The 21,369-nt window shown below is 46.6% G+C and overlaps 1 protein-coding gene across 4 annotated transcripts in view; it reads right to left on the bottom strand.

Moving 5' to 3' along the window:
• LOC136641451 (monoacylglycerol lipase ABHD6-like) overlaps positions 1 to 21,369 on the bottom strand; it is a 40,227-nt gene that overhangs the window by 10,370 nt on the left and 8,488 nt on the right. For all 4 annotated transcript variants that reach the window (XM_066617247.1, XM_066617249.1, XM_066617251.1 and 1 more), the window contains exons 2-3: positions 6,419 to 6,564; positions 812 to 968 (exon numbers count right to left, since the gene is read on the bottom strand). In XM_066617247.1, coding sequence (XP_066473344.1) covers positions 812 to 968; positions 6,419 to 6,537 — 276 coding nt within the window. In that variant the 5' untranslated portion in view covers positions 6,538 to 6,564. The remainder of the gene's footprint in view (positions 1 to 811; positions 969 to 6,418; positions 6,565 to 21,369) is intronic.

The raw sequence follows: 21,369 nt of genomic DNA, 5'->3' as shown, positions 1-21,369 counted from the left end.
AAGTGGTTAGTCTGGAGGAGAGTCTTTACCAAAGCTAACAATCAAGAGGCAATGTAAGCAAGTTTCCAACTGCTGCCATTGCTGTAAATGGCTAAACCAGGAAGCGGGTAGACAGTGAGAACGCTAGACTCTGCTTCCTGTAAGTATTCTCACTGTTGCCTCCTCTAGCGGCTATGAGTCTAGCATTCAGCTGTCTGCTTCCGTTTCCAAAAAGATTCTGTTTGCAAAACATTTGCAAACAAAGAGCGGCGTAACATGAGCACAATGGGGAGATCTGCGACCTGCAGATGAAACCGAAGATATGGGACCTGTGGATACAGGGGAGAAACAGGACCGGCCTTAGGAGCTACGGGGCCAAATGCTAAACTTTTTTGTGGGGGGCCCTGAACCTCCCCCCTCACCTGGATGAACGTAGCGCAGGGCCGATGGTGCCCCATTGCAAAGCACTGCACCTGGAAGTAGGTGGTGGTGACATGATAACATCACCACCAACTGCTTCCAGGAGACACGCTTTGGGCCGTTCAGACCCAGGGGAAGGCAGAAAAGCCACACACAGCAGCACTCCACTCGCCGCACCTTGGGATGGACAATTCCAAGCTGGAGCAACAGTTACAGAGCAAGCTGGAGGCAGCAGGGTGCCTCGAAAGCATGGGTCCCAATTTGGCCCAACTGCCCGAAGGCCAGCCCTGGGGAGAAGCCTGTACACTGTAAAAGTAATGTATGAATAAGCTCTCAGTCACAACTTACCATAGAGCAAAGAATTATTTCTCCAAAGTGGAATTTTTTTAGTACCAGAGAAATGAAAGTGTACCTTGACTACAGAAAGCCACATATCTTTGTGAGCTGAAAATCCATGCAACATGAGGATAGAGGGTCTGTGGCCTGGTCTCCCTCGAGAGGAATAGCAAAACTGGTAGTCGTCATAGTTCACATATCTAACTTGCATGCCCAAGTTTCGACGCCAATACCTGGCAATCAGAACAACACAAAGGAGAAGAATCACAGCACATTATTACAGCACAAGAGCAATGCATCATAATCCTGACTTTGCTCTACTGCAGATAAAAAGATACTGTTGCCTACTCCTTCCCTATTCTATTTCTGCCCCCATTTTATCAAACACACTGTGACAGCTGGTGCTCTGTGGAACCCTGTCACAGCAATGAGGAGAAGCTGCCAATCTGACGTCACTGGCTGTCATCTATTTCCAGCTGGGGAGATGTCAGCTGATGGCAATAAGCTGGAAGGTGTGGTTGGAGCCCCAAAGGCCAAGCTTTGGAACAGACAGGGGAGAGAGGCAAGAGGGGAATGAAGGAAGGAGAAACAGAGAAGGCGAAAAGGAGGAGATGAGAGGAACGAAAGAGAAAGTAGGAATGCCACACTGGGGAACAGAGGACGAGGGACAAATGTGAAACAGGAAGGAGGAAAAGGTCAGAGACAGGCAAAAAAGGCCCCGAGAAGGCTGGAGAAGCAGTTGCTGCAATCCCTACACCTGCGTCATTTCCAAACCTGGGGTAAGGGATCCCAAAGGCACTTCCAAACTCATTCAGCCACAGACCTCAGTGAAATGATACATAAGCCAGTACATCAGTCTGAATACTCAGCCATCCCCAAAGGCCTTTCCCTGAACTACTCCCTGTGCAAAGAGCCTCCATCTAACTTGTGGGACTCACAGCCCAATCTCAACTAAACCTGCCTCAAATCCTGCAGGGCAGCAGTCGCAAAGGTCTCAAGGAAATGGAACAATTACTCCCTTGCCCTGGGCCAAGCCTCCACTGCCCAAATGGGTCTCCTTGAATCTGCACCAGTCATTTTACTGGAGCAGGTCCAAGGAGAGTGAGGGAGAGAGAATCGTTAGGATCTAGCAGAAGTTGTGCCATAAGGAACCATCCCCTCCCTACCCCATTCTGCCTCCCACCCTTTCCACCCAGCAACTCCCCTGTTCCTCCTCTCCTCTTCCTGTTATACCCATCATCTGCAACAGTTATTCTGTCTCAGTGCAGCAAAGTGCCCTCTACAGCAAAGTGCCAGGGCTGCCGCCACCATATGCACCAGCGTTCCCAAAATGGCAGCCAGCATTGTGCTCTTTGCAACACTGGAAAAGCCTGTACACTGTTGTACATGCCTTTATGTCACCACAAAGGCTAGTTAGAACTGGGACCTTAGACAACAAATGTGGGGTGAAGTAACTTGGTAGGGGGACCAAGAAGCTCCTTCCTTTTTCATTTGTACTACTGTTTACTAAATCCTTAGTAATTCTGGTTAAGGGTTCATGCAATTTTCTGTGTGCCCATCCCCCGATGCCTACCAGAACCACCTGGAGGTGAAGTTTTCCCTGCGGAAGGAGGAAAGGAAGCCAGCACACCCCACACACCTGTGTAACTCTCTTGCACAGGAGAGCCATGCAATTCCAAAACAGGAGAAGGAGACCCCTAGGGTTGTAGCAATGACAGCTGCCACCATCCTCACACTGGGATATGGAGTTATAGTCTGCTGGTTATAATGAAATTTTTTTTTAAGAATTAATCTATCTATTGGTCACTGCACACAACAGTAATTTCGATATCAGGAATCCTGCAGCAAAATTATTGGCTTTTTGAGATACGCGATATACCTATCAAATAATATCAGTAGTAAATATTTATTAAGTGGGGTAATTCTAAAATTTGCTATAGTTTAGTTTGGGGACATTAAACTTTAACTGAGTAATACCAAAAAAAAAGAAAAGCCCTTCTGGATCAGGCCAAAAGGCCATCTAATCCAGCACTGTTTCCCACACTGCCCCCATCAGATACTTATAGGAAGCCCACAAGTAGGAGAGAAAGACACACAGACAGCCCTCATTATCTGTGGGGGTTCCATTCCCAGAACCCCCATGGATACCGAAATCTGCAGATGATTAAATCCACCAATTAGGATCCTACCTGGCCCCTCCGAACGCAACCAGAGCTGTGCACCAGTCACATCCAGAGGGTGTCCAGAGGGCCAGGGAGACTGCACAGCCCTGTGCAGCTTCCCCAAGCCTCAAAATGCCCAATAAGGGCATAAAAACGTCCTTTCCAGTTTCCCCTGAATTGTTTTTTCTGCCCAAAATTGGCATTCTGAGGGTCGCCTCCCCAGCCCTCAAAAGACTCTGAAAAAACACCCTCAAAACACTTCCAGTTGCGTTTGGAAGGTCCAGGTGCCCACCCACAGGTTCAGAACTCATGGATGATGAAAACTGTAGATAATTAAACCCAGTAGCATCACTAGGGAGGTGCAGGGGGAGTGGGCCACACCGGGTGACACACACGGGGGGGTGACGCACACTGGGGGGTGACATGCTAAAATCGCGGTGGTTAGGCGTAACCCCATCATATTATATCCCACTGAATACAGAATTTCGAGCAGAACACAATGCAAAAAACCAGAGTGAAATATCTCCTTTCTATCAAAAGTTATGGCCAAAAAACCAGAGAACAAAAAAATGCATGGAACCCTATGGAAAGTGAAACTGAGCCGTATCACACTCGCGAGTAGGAGAACTTGCCTTAGTCCGTTGGAAAGGGCAGGTTGAGAGGAATCCAATGACACCAGAATGGTTCTGATCCAATGAATGCAGCCCAAAAAAACACCTGAGAAGGAAGTCCCTCCCTCCAAGCAGACAAATGTATTGAGCCTTATGGAAAGCAAAACTAAGCCTCACGGTCACATTTACTCACGAGTAAGCAAATGTGGCTTGGCTGGTGGTCAGGCCAGGCAAAGGGGAATGTGAAGCCACCAGAATGGTCCTGATCTGATGGAACTGGAGCTCAACAAATATTCCAGAAGGCAGCCTCCCCCTCCCTCCCCCCACTAAAAAGGATCAAAACAGAGGCTTCAGCTGATGTGAACTTTTTTGAGACTTGCAAAGCCAGGTGGATCCTGACAGTGATCTGGTTTAAACAGAAGTTCTTAAATTGAAATGGGCACTGGGTAGGGCTGAAAACCTTACTGGTTTTGGAGGGGGATGTTATTGCAGGCAGGCTACAGAGGACATTCACTTGGTGGAACAGGGCTGGCTTCTGCTTATTTAATTATTTGTTTTACTTTAATTATTTATTCGTATTCATTTTAATTTGCCTGATGATGTCACTTCCACCATGACATCACTTCTGGTGGGTCCTGGAAAGATTGTCATTCTAAAAAGTGGGTCCCAGTGCTAAAAGTTTGATTACTGCTGCAATAAGGTGTTAGTAAGTTGACACCTGGGGGGGGTGACACCACTAGTGACCAAAATCACTAAAATCACAGTTTGAAGGAATAATTCCATCATGTTATATATCAATCAATGCGTAATTTCATGCAGAATGTGTTCTGTATTTGTTCTATCATAAGGTACAACCAAAAAACCAATGGGGGTGGAGTAATGGTACATCACCACGCCCACCACCTGGGGTGTTGCCCTACCCACTGCATGGGGGGGTGACGTGCTGGCATCCCGCACCGGGTGACGCGAACCCTAGTGACACCACTGCCAAAATCATAGCTAACACAGGACCACCTGTACTTCTCTTCCACCATTGCTCCCCTTTGACAGGCATTCAGACAACTACTGCTGTTGAACCTGGAAGTGGCATATAGCCATCATGACTAATGGCCATCAACAGACCTGTCCTCCATGAATTTATCTGATCCACCTTTAAAGCCTTCCAAGCTGGTACCCATCACCACACCTTGCAGCAACAAATTCCACAGATCAGTTAGGTGCGATGTGAAGAAGTATCTCCTCTGGTCTGTACTAGATCTCCCAGTAGTCATTGAGTTATTTCTGGTACTATCATTGAGAGGGAGGGAAAACTTCTCTCTACCAACTCTCTCCCACTATGCAGAGTGTTACAAGTCTCCATCACCTTCCTTCTGGAGAAACTTTACAGGAACCAGACAAGTGTATAATCAGAGAGTGTAGGTGGCCAGCCATTACTGGTAATTCCCAGTCACCTGAGTTGCACACAAACTTGAGAATTTTCTGTATGGTTTCCATAAATCCATAGAGGTCCAATCCAAAAGATAAGAAGACATTTCTTGTTCATTATTAACAGGAGACACTGTGTTGATTTCATATTACATTGTTCATGGTGAGGAAGGTCACAACTTCAGAGAGCTGCAGCTATTTTAAAACATTCAGGAGTGCTTGTTATGCGGAGAGACAATCGGATGCTAATTCAGAGCTGCAGCAAGAGCAGCACAGACCTCAGCCCCAGGGACATTCTTTCAAGAAGTGTCCCTCACTTGGGGCTCCTTGTGCAAGACAATACAACTCTCTCCATGCAACACAGCAGGACTGCCAAATCACCACACAGGGAACACAGTTTGGAAAAGGAGAACATTGCCACCCTTCCCTGCCACATCGTCTTGCAAGGCTGCTGTTAACTGGCTTGTAGCAGACTCCAGTGAGTCTTATTCCCATCCCTGCTTTCCTTTCCTGAACAAATGCTCTCCGCAGCTCTCCTCTTGCTAACTAGAGATGCACATTCCAGCCCTACTGCAACAATTATCATCAAGGTGAGAGGTTTAGAATAGTTTTTTTCTCCCCCTTTTCTGGCTGATGACTCTGTCTGGAAAGCAATTTGTCCCCAGACACAGAAACAAGTCACTTACATTTGTTCACTGGAAGGGGGTGGAGTGAATCTTCCTAAGCAGGCAAAGTAACCAGGGAAATACAATAATGCCTAGCAACTGGCAACAAACACAAGCCTTCTTGAAAAGATAAGGCAGAATTCTCTTAGCAGCATTATATTAACAGACCATTACAAGTACTGTAATAACCATTTTACAGGGGAGATTCATTGACCAGTTAGAGGTTTTAATCTATTACCCATTATACACACAGAGCACTTAACAACTCATGCACTCACTGAAAGCAGTTCCTCTGAATTCACTGTAAATGAGATGAAAGCTTGCTCGCTTCCACCAACCTGCACATATGCACAAACAATTTATGCAACCCTTCCACCTTTGGGGAGTGCCAGATTGCAACTGTGTTCGCAGGTTAGTTCATGCATCACACATTACACTGTAGGGAAGGCAAGGGAATACCATAGGAGCTGCTTTAAGTGAAGGTATAAAAATCAGTACATACAACTTGACTACAGATCACCCTCAAAGTGTTCCCAATACAGTGAGCAGAATCCACCACTCACATAGTTCTAAATGGTTCTTTCTTTTTATGTAAATGGACAAAAAAAATTGCCCAAATTTAACTCTATACATAAACTAGGCATGCTACATTGGACAGAACTCCAAAGGAGCTGCAATGTGAAGGAGGAGGCCCCAGAGAAGCAGGATCAGCCCCCTTTGAAATTAGTAAAAATGGTGAATCGTTCATTCCAGAGATGGAAAAATTAAACTCAGCCCCCATGACACACACCTGCCGTTCATAATATGCTTATAAACTTACCAGTAATATATTCTGATGAGTGCTGAAGGCCACAGGAGAAAGGATGCTACGAATGCCAGAATGGGGATGGCAAGGGTGCCCCCCGCAATTACAAACATGTTTAGCACATCAAGGTCCATCTCGCCTTCTTCACAGTAATGCCTCACCTGCAGGAGGTAAACAATGGGCTAAATGTAATCACTGGAATAGTGACAAAGCCAAAAGTTACGAGCCAATACATTCTAGTGCAGTTTCTCTCAAAACGTGGGTCGCAACCCACCAGTGGATCGCATAAGTCAGGTGTGAAACTGAAACTGACACGCTGACAGCCAATTAGGAAAATGTACTGAGCCGCACATGTGCACTTACTCATGAGCAGGCAAACATGCTTCAATCCACTTTGAAGGGCAGGCCAAGAGGAATGCAAGGCCACTAGAATGGTCCCAATCTGATGAACGCAGGCCCCCAAAAACACTTGAGACGGAAATTCCCCCCCCCCCCGGCTAAAAAGGAAAATGTATTGAGCCCTCTGGAAACTGAAATGGAGTAGCATGTACACATTTACTCATGAGTAAACAAATGTGGCTCTGCTCTAATCAAAGGTCAGGTGAAGGGGAATGCAAGGCCACCAGAATGTCTGATCTGATAAACTTCAAGCTCAACAAACTCTCCAGAAGGCTGTCCCCCCTACCACCATAGTAAAAAGGATAAAAACAGAGACCTGAGCAGCTGATAAGGTGAAACTTTTTTCAAAAAAAAGTCTTGTACAGCTAGGTGAGTTCTGATAGTGTCACTTTTAAAAGTGGGTGCCAATGCTAAAAGATTTTGGAACCACTGTTCTAGTGTATAGTAGATATTGTTCAGAACTAAAAACCGTGCTCCTGGACCCACTAACCATTCTTTGCAAATGCCCTCCAGATGGCATTAAACCAAGCTTCCCCCAGTTAGGCTCAAAATAAACCCCATGGGGGGCATTTGCAGGGAAGAATCAGCAATAGTAGGAATATATTTTCCCCACCCACAGGTTTGCCCCTACAAATGCCCACTCCTTGTAAGTGTAACCTTAAGTTAAGTACAGGTTTAGGCAAATATTCACCAAGTCTCATTTGTGAGACTGGTATCTGAAGCAAAACCCGTTCCAAAGAAAAGCTAAATAAAACAAGCTCAGTCTCAAGACTTTTAAGTTTAACCTGATACAAACTCTCTTACCTTCCTCCAAAAGGCACAAGTTCAGTTCCGTTTAGCTCAGCTTTTCATATATGATAGTTTGCAGACCTTTGACACTTTTGAGTTCACTACCCTTGGCGTTAATTATATCACAATATCAGTCTTCATGCCACAACACAGCGCTAAAAGAGCAAGAAATTCAACAGCCTCCGAAAGGAGTAGTTTGCCTGCCCGTATTTCTCAACTGTGCTTGGACTGGGGATCAGTGGCATCACTTGGATTCGTGTCACCCCGTGTGGGAGGCCTGCGCGTCACCCCATGCAGTGGGTGGGGCAACGCCCCAGGTGGTGGGCGTGGTGATGTACCATTGCTCCGCCCCCGCTGGTTTTTTGGCTTTCCTTTTTGTTAGAACACAGATACTTCAACGTGGTTTGTTTCATTGCATTCTGCATGAAATTACGCATTGACTGATATATAACATGATGGTATTATTCCTCCAAATTCTGATTTTAGTGATTTTGAAAACTTTTAGAGTCACTCACACACACACACACACACACACACCGTGACAACTTACTAACAATTTATTGCAGCAGTTCTCAAACTTTTAGCACCGGGACACATTTTTTAGAATGACAATCTGTCCAGGACCTATTGGAAGTGATGTCATGGCCAGAAGTGACATCATCAAGCAAATTAAAATAAATAATTATAAATAATTAAAATAAAATAAAATAATTAAGTAAGGGGGAGCCAGTCCTGTTCCACCAACTGAATCTACTCTGAAGTAAGTCCCATAGTGGTCAATGGGGCTTACTCTCAGGAAAGTGTGCGTAGAATTGCAGCATGTGAGCTCAAGCCTATGCATGTCTACTCAGAAGTAAGTCCCACAGTGGTCAATGGAGCTTACTCTGTAGTCTGCCTGCAATAACAACCCCCCAAAAAGAATCAATGAGATTTCCAGCCCTCCCCAGTGCCCAGTTTAAAGTTCTTCTATTTAAGGCATATCAATACAAAGTCCCACCTGGTTTTGCAAGTGCAAAATAGAAAACATTCCCCTTACCAGTTCAAGCCTCTTTTTTGTCCTTTTTTGTGCGGGGGGGGGGCTGCCTTCTGGAGCATTTGTTGCGCTCCAGCTCCATCGGATCAGGACCATTCTGGTGCTCTCACATTCCCCTTTGCCTGATCTGAACACAAGCCAAGGCACATCTGCCTACTCGCAAGTAAACACGACCGTGAGGCTGCTTCGCTTTCCATAGGGCTCAATGCAGCTGGGAGGGAGGAAAGGACCTCCTTCTCCGGTGTTTTTGGGGGCTGCATTCATTGGATCAGGACCATTCTGGTGTCGTTTGATTCCTCTCAGTCTGCCCTTTCTGACGGATTATGGCAAGTTCGCCTACTCATGAATAAACGAATACGGCTCACTTTCCATAGGGCTCCATGCATTTTTCCTTTCCGGTTTTTTGGCCATAACCTTTGAAGGAAATGAGTTATTTCAATTCTGGTTTTTTGCATTGCATTCCATTGGACGTTTCTCATCCAATGGTGTATGGCATGACAGGGTATCTCCTAAAGCCGCAGTTTCAGCTCGTCACCCCCCCCAGGGCGCGTCACCCCACCGGTGTGTCACCCGGTGTGGCCCGTACCCCCCACACTCCCCTAGCGACATCGCTGCAGGGGATGCTAACTGCTTCCGTGTTTTGACTGAGATGACCTCTCCTCCCTGACTTTCAGTATCTACTGTCTGCACCATGGCTATATAAGGCTCTTCCCGTTAGTTTCGATACTGCGTTTCTCCCACCCCCTGAAATCCAACTGGCCACCACTCTAGTTCCAGCCTGTTTCTCTCCAAAGGAAGGCTGTGTGTCGGGGTTCCCCTCCTCCCACAAGTCCCCCAACTTACCAGGGAGAAGGCTTCTGGGCCAGAGGATCAGGGAGGAAGCCGGTGGAACATAGGAAGCTGCCTGGGCACTCCTGTAGGCAGCAAAGCGCAGCTGAGGAACACAGTGCGCTGAACCCCCCGCTTCTCCCTCTGCCTTGGAGGAGGGAGGGGGGAGACAGGACACAGGCCATTCGGATGCTGGGCAGTCGCCCCTCCCCCGTCTTTGGGGAAAAGGGGAGCCCTCCCTTGCCCAGCCAGCCAGGACCTGCCTTGCCGGGCAGGGCACCTGGCTATGATGTCGGGTGCCCACAAACGGACCTCCTGACGTCATCTGCAGAGCTACAGGACCCAGGTGGGCAGGGCCAGCCCAACCCCCAAAGGCAGAGGCGGCAGCAGCAGAGACCAGAACAGAGGCAGCAGCCTTCCCAGCCCTCTAAGGAACAACCCTGGCAACTCCAGATGAGAGGAGGTGGGAGGGAAACAGAGAGAGCAAGGAGAGGAGTGCTGGTAATCCCAGGGGAGGGCAGTACCAGAGACAGGCCCTTTTTGTCCCATCCCTGTGAGGGAAGGGGAGGGGTCTGCCCTACATAAACCTGGAGGCCAGGGATGACAAGGCAGCTGGGAGTCAGAAGAGCAGGCAGGAGGATCTGCTGCTAGCAGCCCCTGCTCCTGACTGGCAAATGCTGCCAACCCAAAGAGGGGGAACCGAGTGACACAACCCCCCCTTCTTCTGGTGAACCATTCTGAGGCCTCCACAAGGGGGTCCCCCTCGGAAAGGCCAGGCGGGCCCTCCCCTCTCCCCACAGGGAGGCCTCACACTAAGACACAAGAAGGCTGTTAAATGCCCACTCCTTCACCATATGCAGAGAGTCTTGGGAGATGAAGTTTTCACCCTGCCTGAGAGCCTTCACTTTTTGATAGGACTGCAGGTTGCGTGTTTACGTCAGCCTCTTTTTTTCAAGAGCACCTTTCCAATAGATAGATATGTGCATGGTTTTTTTTTTCTAAGCAGCAAATGTTGGTTAGTGAGTGGTTGAGGGAAAGACTGAACTTCTACAGCAAAGTGGGGGGGGGGGCAGGCAGAGGCTTTCCCCCAGTGTCTGACTGGGTTGAAAGAGGTACTGATGCTACTCCTTTAAATTGTGTTCATCTTTATTTTCGTTTTAATCCTAATACACTGCAAGTCCAGCTACACTTTAAAACTGCACCCTGAAAGGACCTATGGGAGGGAGGTTTTCTTCCCAGCACTAGTAGCAGCATCGGGGTGTGATTTTATTTGGTACCGTGGTGTTAACATACCCAAATTAAATAACCCCTACTGGATTTTTTTTTGGGGGGGGGGGGGGAGTTTAGACAGAATGCCAGCACGCTTCCATTTAAGTTCTTTCTGCCCACTGTTCATATACTCAGCAGGGATCAAGTGTGTATACCTGTGGGCTGGGCAGAAATGGGTTAAACATGGTGATAATACGAGGGCTGAACGTTCTGAATGTTCGGCTCTTGTGCGTTTCACATAGCTATCTGCAGTATTACTACGCCTTCATTGCGTGCTTGCCCACAATGTGGGTTGCCCTGAAGAGGAGAGTGGGTCACATCTCTTGAAAATAGGTGCTCTAGCAGGCAGATGTAGAAATAAATTCCACCCATCCAGCCCAGTTATTTTGTCACAAACCAGAACACATCAGAAAAAGGATCATGCACATTCAGTAGAGGCTGACAGTGAATCGAAACAGCAGAGTCTGAACCTGCAGGCCTATGATGTGGCAACAAAAACTAAGCCAATTAATAACATTGCCAATTAATAATGTTTATTAATTTCTTAATTAAATTTTATTCCGTCGTGGGGGGGCACCAAAATTTTCTGCGACTTTGGGTTTCAGATGGCTTAGGTACACAGCTGCAGGGGTCTTTGCCCCATCTTCAAAAGAATATCATGGGAAACGGTACAAACAGAAGCACACTTCTACCTACATAGCACAGGGGTGTCAAATATACCGCCAGCGGAAGCTCTTTATCCAGCACTTGGGCTCTCCAAGTACCACCATCAGCTGCTCTCAGCTGCTGAGCTGTGCTGAAGTGACAATACTAAAAGGGTGGGTCACATGATAATCAGGCTCTCCCATATCTTGAAAATACGATCAAGATTTCTGTATTTTCTCTTTTGTCACTTGCAGCGAATGAGTTCCCAAGCGAGAAAAAAGAAAAAAGTGCTTATTTCTGGCCTTGCTTAATGACATCATTTCTGGCCCTCTGCAGGCATCATGAATGCTATTTAGCCCTCTGTATTAAATGAGTTGACATCCCTGGCATAGCACATATGCCAGCATCACTTCTATCAGTAATCTGGCTCATGTCAAGCTACCAAGCATCATTTCTATCAGTGATTTGCACACATCACCTGGTTTCTGTCCAGCTGTAAAAAAACAACAGAAAGATAAGAGTAGGTACATTACTTCAGAGCTTATCTGCTAAGCAGATAATGATCTGATAAGGAGCTCCCATGGGCTTTATGATCTGGCACCCATGGACTAGAGCTTTTGCAAGCTTTAAATTGCAACACATTCCTGGACTCATTCTTTGCTTTGTCTCAGTTTTCTATGTGAGCCAAAGTAGTCAAAATGCAACCTGGGAAATTAACATGATTCTGTAAAAGACACAATGTAAATTAAGAGTTACGTGATCACTTGAGTAAGTGTCATAATCCTCTCCATTCTCTATCCAGGAAAAGCCAGTGCTTCAGTTCAGATAAAACTGCAGTTCTGTGCACTGGTCATCACTACCAGCCTTAAAGCTACATAAAGCCAAGCTTGATATGAACCATTTCTACCTCATTCACTGCAGTGGAAAACAAATCTTGGGTTGTATTCCGAGGAACACTCATGGAATGAAACTAATGGAGGTAAACTTCCCCATTACAGCAGCCATCTGTGCCTACCAAAATTCCACTCCAGGGAGGGAAAAATCCAGGGGAGCCCCCTTTCCACTAGTTCTATATGCAGCACAGAGGGCTGCAGAATTAAGGGGAGATTGGCAAAAATCCTCCCCCTCTTGTGTGAATGGAATTGCCTTCCATTTGTACAAGAAGATCTTTGGATGCAAGCCATAGAAACTAATATTAAATACATCCTCCCATGCAGAAATAAACAGGACATCCACAGTTGTAGTGATAAGCCATTTTTTTATGTTTCAACAAAGAATATAGGTCACTTTTTATTAATAGCAGCATCCAAGGGTAAACAAATTGAGCTTTGACAACAAAAGACAACATGACCAAAGGAAATGCAAACAAAACTAACAGCCCAAACCTATGATCCTATGAATGCCAATCCTATGAACTGGTGTTCCAGCAGCACAATCCAACCTATGGCTTTGCAAAATGCTACGCTATATATTATGTGACCAGGCCATTGCCAAAAAACGTGAGCAGTTCTGGCTGTGTAGCAGTGGCCTCCCTGGAACCCTAGGCATGGTAGGTCAGCAACAGGGGCAGGCTGTGGACAGGAAGGGGGAGGCAGTAGAAGAACCTGAGGCATTTCTGGGCAGGAAGCAGAGGAACCAGGGGTGGGGAAGAGATAGATCTGGCATTTTCATTGAGTACAACCGATTCAATGTGCAAATGCAATGAAGAGGGCAAATTCCATGCTGGAGGTTATTTGGAAAGAGAATAAAACTGCTATTATATACCAATCTTTAGCAAGGCTACATCTGAAATACTATGTACAGTTCTGATCAATACTCCTCAAGAAGAATATTGTAGAGCTGGAAAAGATGCAATCCAGGGCAATTAGCATGACCAGAGTGCTGGAGCAACTTCTTTAGAGGAAAAGGCTACTATAATTGGGGCTTTTCAGCTTAGAAAAATTGTAATGAAGGGATGATGTGATTGAGACTTATAAATCTTGCATGGTGTGGAGTGGAAGCAATACCAGAACCAGGGACTATCCAATGAAACCGACTGGTGGGAGATTTAGGACAGTATTCTTCAAAGTACAGGTCATGACCCAATACAAGGTCACAAGATCAAAATAAAGCCACTCAGCTCCTTCATGTTTTTCTTTGAAGCCCATCTTGCCTTCATCTGCTGCTCTTTTGTTTTGTTCTACCTCTCCATGCCACCCAGCACACTGGGCAGGAGGTCTGGTCTAGAGGGGGGCAGGAGGTCTGGTCTAGAGGGTAGAGCCTCCGTCTGCCTGAAGATAACATCCACAAGGTCGCCAGTTCGAGGCCAGCGGCACCGTGCGACCTTGAAGCAGCTGACAAGCTGAAGCCGAGCTATTCCATCTGCTCTGAGCGTGGGAGGATGGAGGCCAGAATGTGAAGCCAGATCGGAATGAAACACCTTGAATGTAGTGGTTCTTGAAAGAAAGAACCTTCTTCGAAATTGTAAAAACCCCTATTTAATAAGGGATTTAAATAAAGCCTGCCTATGTAAACCGCCTTGAATAAAGTCTTGAATAAAGACCAAGAAAGGCGGTATATAAATACCTGTTGTTATTATTATTATTATTATTATTATTCTGAACAGATATCTGCCTCTGTCTTCCCCGGCCACTACTCAGCTGTGATTGTGCAGCAGGCCACACCATCTACTTACAACATCATTGCAATTACACTGGATCATGGGGAAAAAAGTCTGAAGAACTCTGATTTAGGATAGGCAAACACACCACATGATTCTTCACGTGCCACATAATTGGTCTATGAAATTCATTGCCACAAAACATAGTGATGGCCACTAACTTGGATGGCTTTAAAAGGGGAGTGGACAGATCTATGGATGGCAGGTCAATCAATGGCTCCTAGTCCTGATAGCAGGAAACTAGATGTTGGGTTAGATGGGTCCTGGATGTGATCTTGCATAATTTTTCTTATAATAGCAGAAGAAATGACAGCTATCTTGAGATGACAGTCTGAACTGCTGGTTCTCCAATGTCCCAGAAAGCTTCTATCTTTAAAGAAAAATTTCCCTTCCTCTCCTTCTAACACATTTTGCTTCAACCTATGAAAAGAGAGGAACAGCAAAGAATTCTACAGCCGCAGCCAACCAGCACACAACTAGTTTCGCCAGTGTCAGCAGAATCTCACTCACATCTCAGGATGCATTACATCATCTACACAGTAAAACCTTTCCAGGGATGTTCAGCAAAGATAAATGGGAGCATCCAGGAATGTGGAGGCAAGGGGTCAATTCCGGACTAAAATTTTGCCAGTTGCAAGAACTCGAATGTTACTGCTTTGAGTTCTCAGATCAGCATCTAAGAGAAGGCAGCTTGCTGCAAAAAAAAAAAATGCATACAGGGTCAGGGAGACCCATCAGAGCTAAGGAAAACTATTTACCAGAAGTATTCATACAAGCAGAAGCTTATGCTAATGTTCCATATTTAGCTGAAGTTAATTCAGTGGGTTCACAAACTCTTTAGAGGCCCTAGAAGCTGGTGCCTGATTTATAAATGACAAGAGGTATGGCTATAATGGTAATTGGGCAGCAGTGCTTCCCTCGCCCCCAAAGTAGCAGTTTGTTTAACCCTTGATGCAGACAGCCTAATCTGCTCTGTCAGTTTTGTGACCCACCCAAAACTGGGTCACTGCCCACTGTTGAGTCCCTGACCACAATTTGCGAACCACTGGGTTAATTTTAAAATTCCCAAGGATATAAATCAGCAGTTGACAACTAATTGAACACTGAAGGCCACATCAGTAGAGCTAGAGTCTCAGGGTATGGTTGGAAGGAAATCAATTTGGCTATCACAAGGGTTAGAAACCCTTGGCGTGCAGCTCCTCAGCTGCCCGGGTAGGAAGTCTCGGGGCTAGAGGACGTCATCCTGGAGAGAAGGGAAACAATCCCCTGGGGGGACCCCTTCTCCAGGGGACGGGCCCATATCCAAACACACTCAGGATACTCCTCGGCAGGAGGCAGGTCAAGGGCTTCTTGTAGTGGGGGATTCGATTATTAGAAACATAGAAAGGGGGGTTTGCGATGGATGTGAGGACCGCATGGCAACTTGCCTGCCTAGTGCAAAGGTTGCAGACATCACTTCTCATCTAGACAGGCTGGTAGATAGCGCTGGGGAGGAGGTTGCAGTTGTGGTGCATGTCGGCACCAACGGTGTGGGCAAGTGTAGCCGGGAGGTCCTGGAGGCCAAATTTAGGCTATTAGGTAGGAAGCTGAAAGCCAGGACCTTAAAGGTAGCATTCTCTGAAGTGCTACCTGTTCCACGTGCAGGACCAGCTAGACAGGCGGAGATCAGGGGTCTCAATGCATGGATAAGACGGTGGTGTAGGGAGGAGGAGTTTGGATTCATTAGGCACTGGGAAACGTTTTGGGACAAGCAGGGCCTGTACAAGAGGGACGGGCTTCAATTGAACCAGAATGGAACCAGACTACTGGCGCATAACATTAAAAAGGTGGCAGAGCAGCTTTTAAACTGATCCCTGGGGAAAGGCCGACAGGAGCCGAGGGGCATCTGGTTCGGGACTCCTCATCCCTATAGGATGAGGATGGGGAGGTCAGAGAACAACAAGGTAAAGGCAAAGTAGGAGAAGAAATTGGGAATGGTAGCGTAATGGGATGTGATAGACAGTTTGGCACAATGAGAGGATTCAGGGATAAAGGAGCTAATAAGCAGCCCATCCTGGGGCATTCCATGTACAAATGCTTTTATGCAAATGCCCAAAGTCTCCGAGCAAAGATGGGAGAACTGGAATGTCTGGTGACAAGGGAAAACATTGACATAGTGGGCATAACGGAAACCTGGTGGAATGCGGAGAATCAGTGGGATACCGCAATCCCAGGCTATAAACTCTACAGGAGGGACAGGGAGGGGCATGTTGGAGGTGGGGTGGCCGTTTACGTTAAGGAAATTCTTACGTTAATTTACATTCTTAAACCAATTTTCTTACATAGGCTTACACCTTTTTTTCTCCGATAGAGACTCGGTTTTTTTTAACAAATGCCTGGAAAGCAAAAATGGAAGAGTTATAATCTATCAGGGTTGTGTTGGTACAAAAAACTTCCATAACTCCAACTGAGCAGGGCTGTGGAGACCGATTCAGAGTCATGAAGACCAAGTTGCAAAAAAGATTTGGGTACTTGGGGTCACGGCTCCTTCTGCGAGCTGTTAGCCCTCAGACACAGTGGGGCCCAAGTTCCACAGCTCATTGACTGGATTCCTCGTGTTGGTTTGCAAAAGCTCCAAGTGATGTGGCAGTTTTGCCATCAGTTAGTTATTGTGCCTTCAGATTCCACTTCAGTTTTTAAAACAAGTGAGGGGGAACAGGTCTCCTTTTCTCACACACATCACACACACCACACGTTTCAGGTATGAAGAAATCTAAAGCCTCAAGCAGATCTAAAGAAGTCTCTGCAGTTCCAGGATTGGAATTCAACATGTGTGGGGTCAGAATCAAATGAATTTCAGTCCACCAGGTGGCTGTTGCAGGCACAGAACTTTGCCAGGAAACAAGCTGGCAGAAACAACCCTATTGTTTCAGTTGGAATTTTCAGTTGCCCACCTATAATATCTCATCTTGTCAAACACCCTTGAGACCCTCTTATCACATCCAAACTAAAGTACACCGTTTTGTACCTGTACACAGTATAGCTATTTTCCACAGTATATTCCTTTTCCACTAACTGTAGAAAATCTAATTTATTTTTACTATCAGTTTAACAGATTAGAACATTATCAACAATTTTTCCAGTTGCTGAGACTGCATTTCTGAAATCACCTGCTCCAGAAAATGTCTTGTCTTCTCTATTTGGATTAACTGCAACTGATTTCTGGATCAGAGCTGAGATCATTTATGGCTCATTCTATCTTAATGTCATTTAAATACTGTTAAACCACCCAGGGGATGAACCAAACTAAGCTACTACCTAAAACAGCAGACTTGTCAGGATATAAATTTACAAGCCTGAACAGAACAGGACAAAGTGCACTACAGATCAATCCAACCAGGTGCCTGTAATTAAGCTGAAAGTGCAAAGTCATGCGGAGTCATCAAAAGCTGTTACATTACATAAGAACATAAGAACAGCCCCACTGGATCAGGCCACAGCTTCCTGTATCTCACAGCGGCCCACCAAATGCCCCAGGAAGCACACCAGATAACAAGAGACCTGCAACCCGGTGCCCTCCCTTGCATTGGCATTCTGATACATAGCCCATTTCTAAAAATCAGGAGGTTGCACATACACATCATGGCTTGTAACCCATAATGGATTGTTCCTCCAGAAACTTGTCCAATTCCCTTTTAAAGGCGTCTAGGCTAGACGCCAGCACCACATCCTGCGGCAAGGAGTTCCACAGACCGACCACGCGCTGAGTAAAGAAATATTTTCTTTTGTCTGTCCTAACCCACCCAACACTCAATTTTAGTGGATGTCCCCTGGTTCTGGTGTTATGTGAGAGGGTAAAGAGCATCTCCCTATCCACTCTGTCCATCCCCTGCATAATTTTGTATGGTTCAATCATGCCCCCCCTCAGGTGCCTCTTTTCTAGGCTGAAGAGGCCCAAACGCCACGGCCTTTCCTCATAAGGAAGGTGCCCCAGCCCCATAATCATCTTAGTCGCTCTCTTTTGCACCTTTTCCATTTCCACTATGTCTTTTTTGAGATGCAGCGACCAGAACTGGACACAATACTCACTGGGTTGCTGTAATGTAAAATCTGATTGGCTAAATGAAATATAAAGGTGGAGGACCAGGAGCTAGCTTCTGGGGCTGTTTTCTTCCTCCTTCTGTCTGTAAGATTTTGGAAGGAACTACTAAGAGACTGCAATGGATTTTTTGCTGCTGTGTATATATATGTAAATAGACTTGGTAATGGGAGCTACTGAGTCTGCATTTATTTCAACTGCGAGGACCAGTGAACTGGAGTGCTGGCATCTCTTTCTAATCTGCACACTCTGACAGGTTATGGGCCCAGAGCTGGCAAACTTTCCAGGTCCTGCTGACAGTCCAGTGAGGAGGTGAGCATCTTCCTTTGTGCCCAGGAGGCGTAAAGGACAGCTGGAAGGCTGAAGCAGCAGAGTGCAGTCTACCATGGCAGTGGGTGGAGGATTCCCTCTCACCCGGCTCAATGAGACAAATTATCTTTCATGGAGCATGAAAATGGAGATGTAGCTCAGAAAAGAGGATCTCTGGACAATTGTGAGTAACCCTCCAGCAGCCCCAGATGAAGAGGCGCTGAGCCTCCAGCAGCCCCAGATGAAGAGGCGCCGAGACTAAATGAAAGGCATTAGCCAGCATAATTTTGTGCCTAGAAGATAGCCAGTTGATCCATGTGCATGGGCTGAGGTCTGCTGCAAGGTGTTGGGTTGCTTTAAGACAGATTTATGTGAGTGAAACAGCAAGCTGTAAAGATTCTCTCACATGCAAACTTTACAGAAAACCTGGAGATAAGCTGTCTGATCATCTCCAGTTAATGAGAAACTTTTTTTAACAAAAACATAAGAACAGCCCCACTGGATCAGGCCATAGGCCCATCTAGTCCAGCTTCCTGTATCTCACAGCGGCCCACCAAATGCCCCAGGGAGCACACCAGATAACAAGAGACCTCATCCTGGTGCCCTCCCTTGCATCTGGCCAAGAAGAACAGGGAATGGACTTTTCTGAAGCTCACAAGGTTTATGTTGTGCTCAGTTCCCTGGATGAGTCGTGGGATGTGTTACAGGCCTTGAATCTATGCCAGAGCAGGAGCTGACTATGAGTTATTTGACTGGGAAACTACTGGAGGAAGAGCAGAAAAGGGCTGAAAGGTCCCCTGCTCAAGGAAGAAATGAAAGTGATTTATTGCCTAGGCCTGAGATATTCAATCTGTGCATCCCGCCTCCCTAGTGAGGCGTGGCTAGTCACCAGGTATCTTGGGGAGAGAGGCTGCTCTGCTCAGCTGCACATGCTGCCTTGCTGCTTTTCTGCAGCTGTGAACAAGGTGGGTGGGGCAGTGTGAGGCTGGGAGGGCTGTGAGACATGCTGGGGGGAGGTGGGAGAGAAGGCTGGCTGGGCGGGCGGGCAGGCAGAGGTGCCACATCTCATCATGGAGCTCTCTCTCCATGTGCAACCTCGCCCCAAGGACTACATTTCCCAGTGTGCCCTTTGCCCTGGGCATCCTGGGATTGGTCAAGGCTGCTTGGGAAGGAAGGAGCCAGCCTGCTCCTAGTGGGGGGGGGGTGTCCAACTGCCCCAGCCTGCATCCCTCTGTCTTGCCTGGGGGAACAGGGGTGGCATCTGCATGTTGGGTGTGTGTGTGTGAGCAGTCCCCATCTAGTTCAGGGTGAGTTGTAATCTTGCTGGGTGTGGCTGCAATCCTTTACACACTTTCCTGGGAGTAAGCCCTATTGACTCAAATGGGGCTTACTTCTGAGTAGACCTACATAGGCTTGGGGTCTGTGTCAGCTTAACACAACTTAACTTCACCTTTCTCTTCCCCTCCCCTTCAAAAAAGAAAAAAAGCCACTCTTGATGGCTTTGTCTCCAAAAATTGATTAAAAATAAAAATCCCCATTCCTTTTTAGCCATTCCCCTTTTTCCTCCTGCCTGGGGGGGGGGGGTTCCTCTGTTGGCTGCTATTGTAAGACAAAAGGCACAATCCTAGCTAGGTCTACTCAGAAGTAAGTCCTATTTTGTTCAATGGGGCTTACTCTCAGGTAAGTGTGGTTAGGATTGCAACTTCAGAGTGCAGGCAGCCTTGTTTCTAGTGTCTAATTATAACACCTTCATCCCCATTTTGGGGGTAACTGAGGTGAGGTGCTGTAATGGGGAGCCATGGCCAATGGCTATAAGGATCAGGGGAGGCACGAGCTGGAGAAGTTTGAGAACCACTGGCCTAGGCAGAAGGGAGCTGCATTCCCAAGTGGTGGAGAAGAGACAGAGAAAGTCTACATTGTGAGATGCTGTTACAGATGTGGTTCAACCAAATGCCTCCAAAAGAACTGCCCAGCAAGGAAAACGAAAGCTGCAGGAAGGAGAGATGCGAACTGGCTGAGGAGGGGCAGCACCCAAATCTCTGGTAAAAGCAGCGGGGGGGGGGGGGGAGAATACAAGAGACATGTGGTTGTTGGACAGTGGTGCCAGTGAACACATTGTAAATAATCCAGAGCTATTTTCCACTCTGGCACCAGCTGCCCGAGAGCATGCGAGTCTGGAAAATGGCAATTGTTCACCTGTGAAAGGACAAGGGTCTGTATATATACCCTGCATTGCCGAATCATTTAATGGAGTGTTATGTGTTCCTGATTTAGACTATAACTTGCTGAGTGTGTCTTGTCTAGACCAGGGGTCTCCAAACCTTTTGGCCAGAGGGCCGCATCAAATATCTGGTGTAGTGTGGAGGGCCGGGGAAAAATTAAATATAAAATTTAAATAAATAAGAGATGGAACTTTAATAAGTGAACAAATGAATGAATGGGCTCATTCATTTAATCTCTGGCCCTCAGAACACCCTCCAGAAACAATCAGAGCACAGTTCTGGTCACGTTCAGTTGAGTGGGCCAGAGGCTTTCAGGGGACAAGAGGTTGGCCGCAGGCTAGAAGTGGTTTGCTCTGGGCCTCATCTGACCCCCCCCCCCCCGGCCAGGGCTTGCAGACCCCTGTTCTAGACAATGAAGGATATGAGGTTGCGTTCTCAGGGGGCATATGTAAAATTAAGAAAAATAACAGTGTGTGCACAGGGTAGAAAGCAAAACAATTTGTATGTTATGAAGCCCAAAGTAGAGAGCAGTACAGCACAGACAACATTTCAGAACAAACCACTTCATGATCAGTGTGTCCACCTGTTGAACAGAAGGCTTGGGCACGCAAGTTTTAAAGTGCTAGAGAAGATGCCTGAAAAAGCAACAGGACTAAATGTGAAGGCCTGTAAGACTTTTCTGGACTGTGCTACTTGCAAAGTTAAAAGTTTTTCCTGTCAGCAAGAAAAGTGACA

The sequence above is a fragment of the Tiliqua scincoides genome, chromosome 2 (assembly GCF_035046505.1).
Source record: "Tiliqua scincoides isolate rTilSci1 chromosome 2, rTilSci1.hap2, whole genome shotgun sequence".
Classification (NCBI taxonomy): Eukaryota; Metazoa; Chordata; class Lepidosauria; order Squamata; family Scincidae; genus Tiliqua; species Tiliqua scincoides.
The sequence above is the reverse complement of the archived record's forward strand: the minus strand, read 5'-3'. Positions and strand labels throughout refer to the sequence as shown.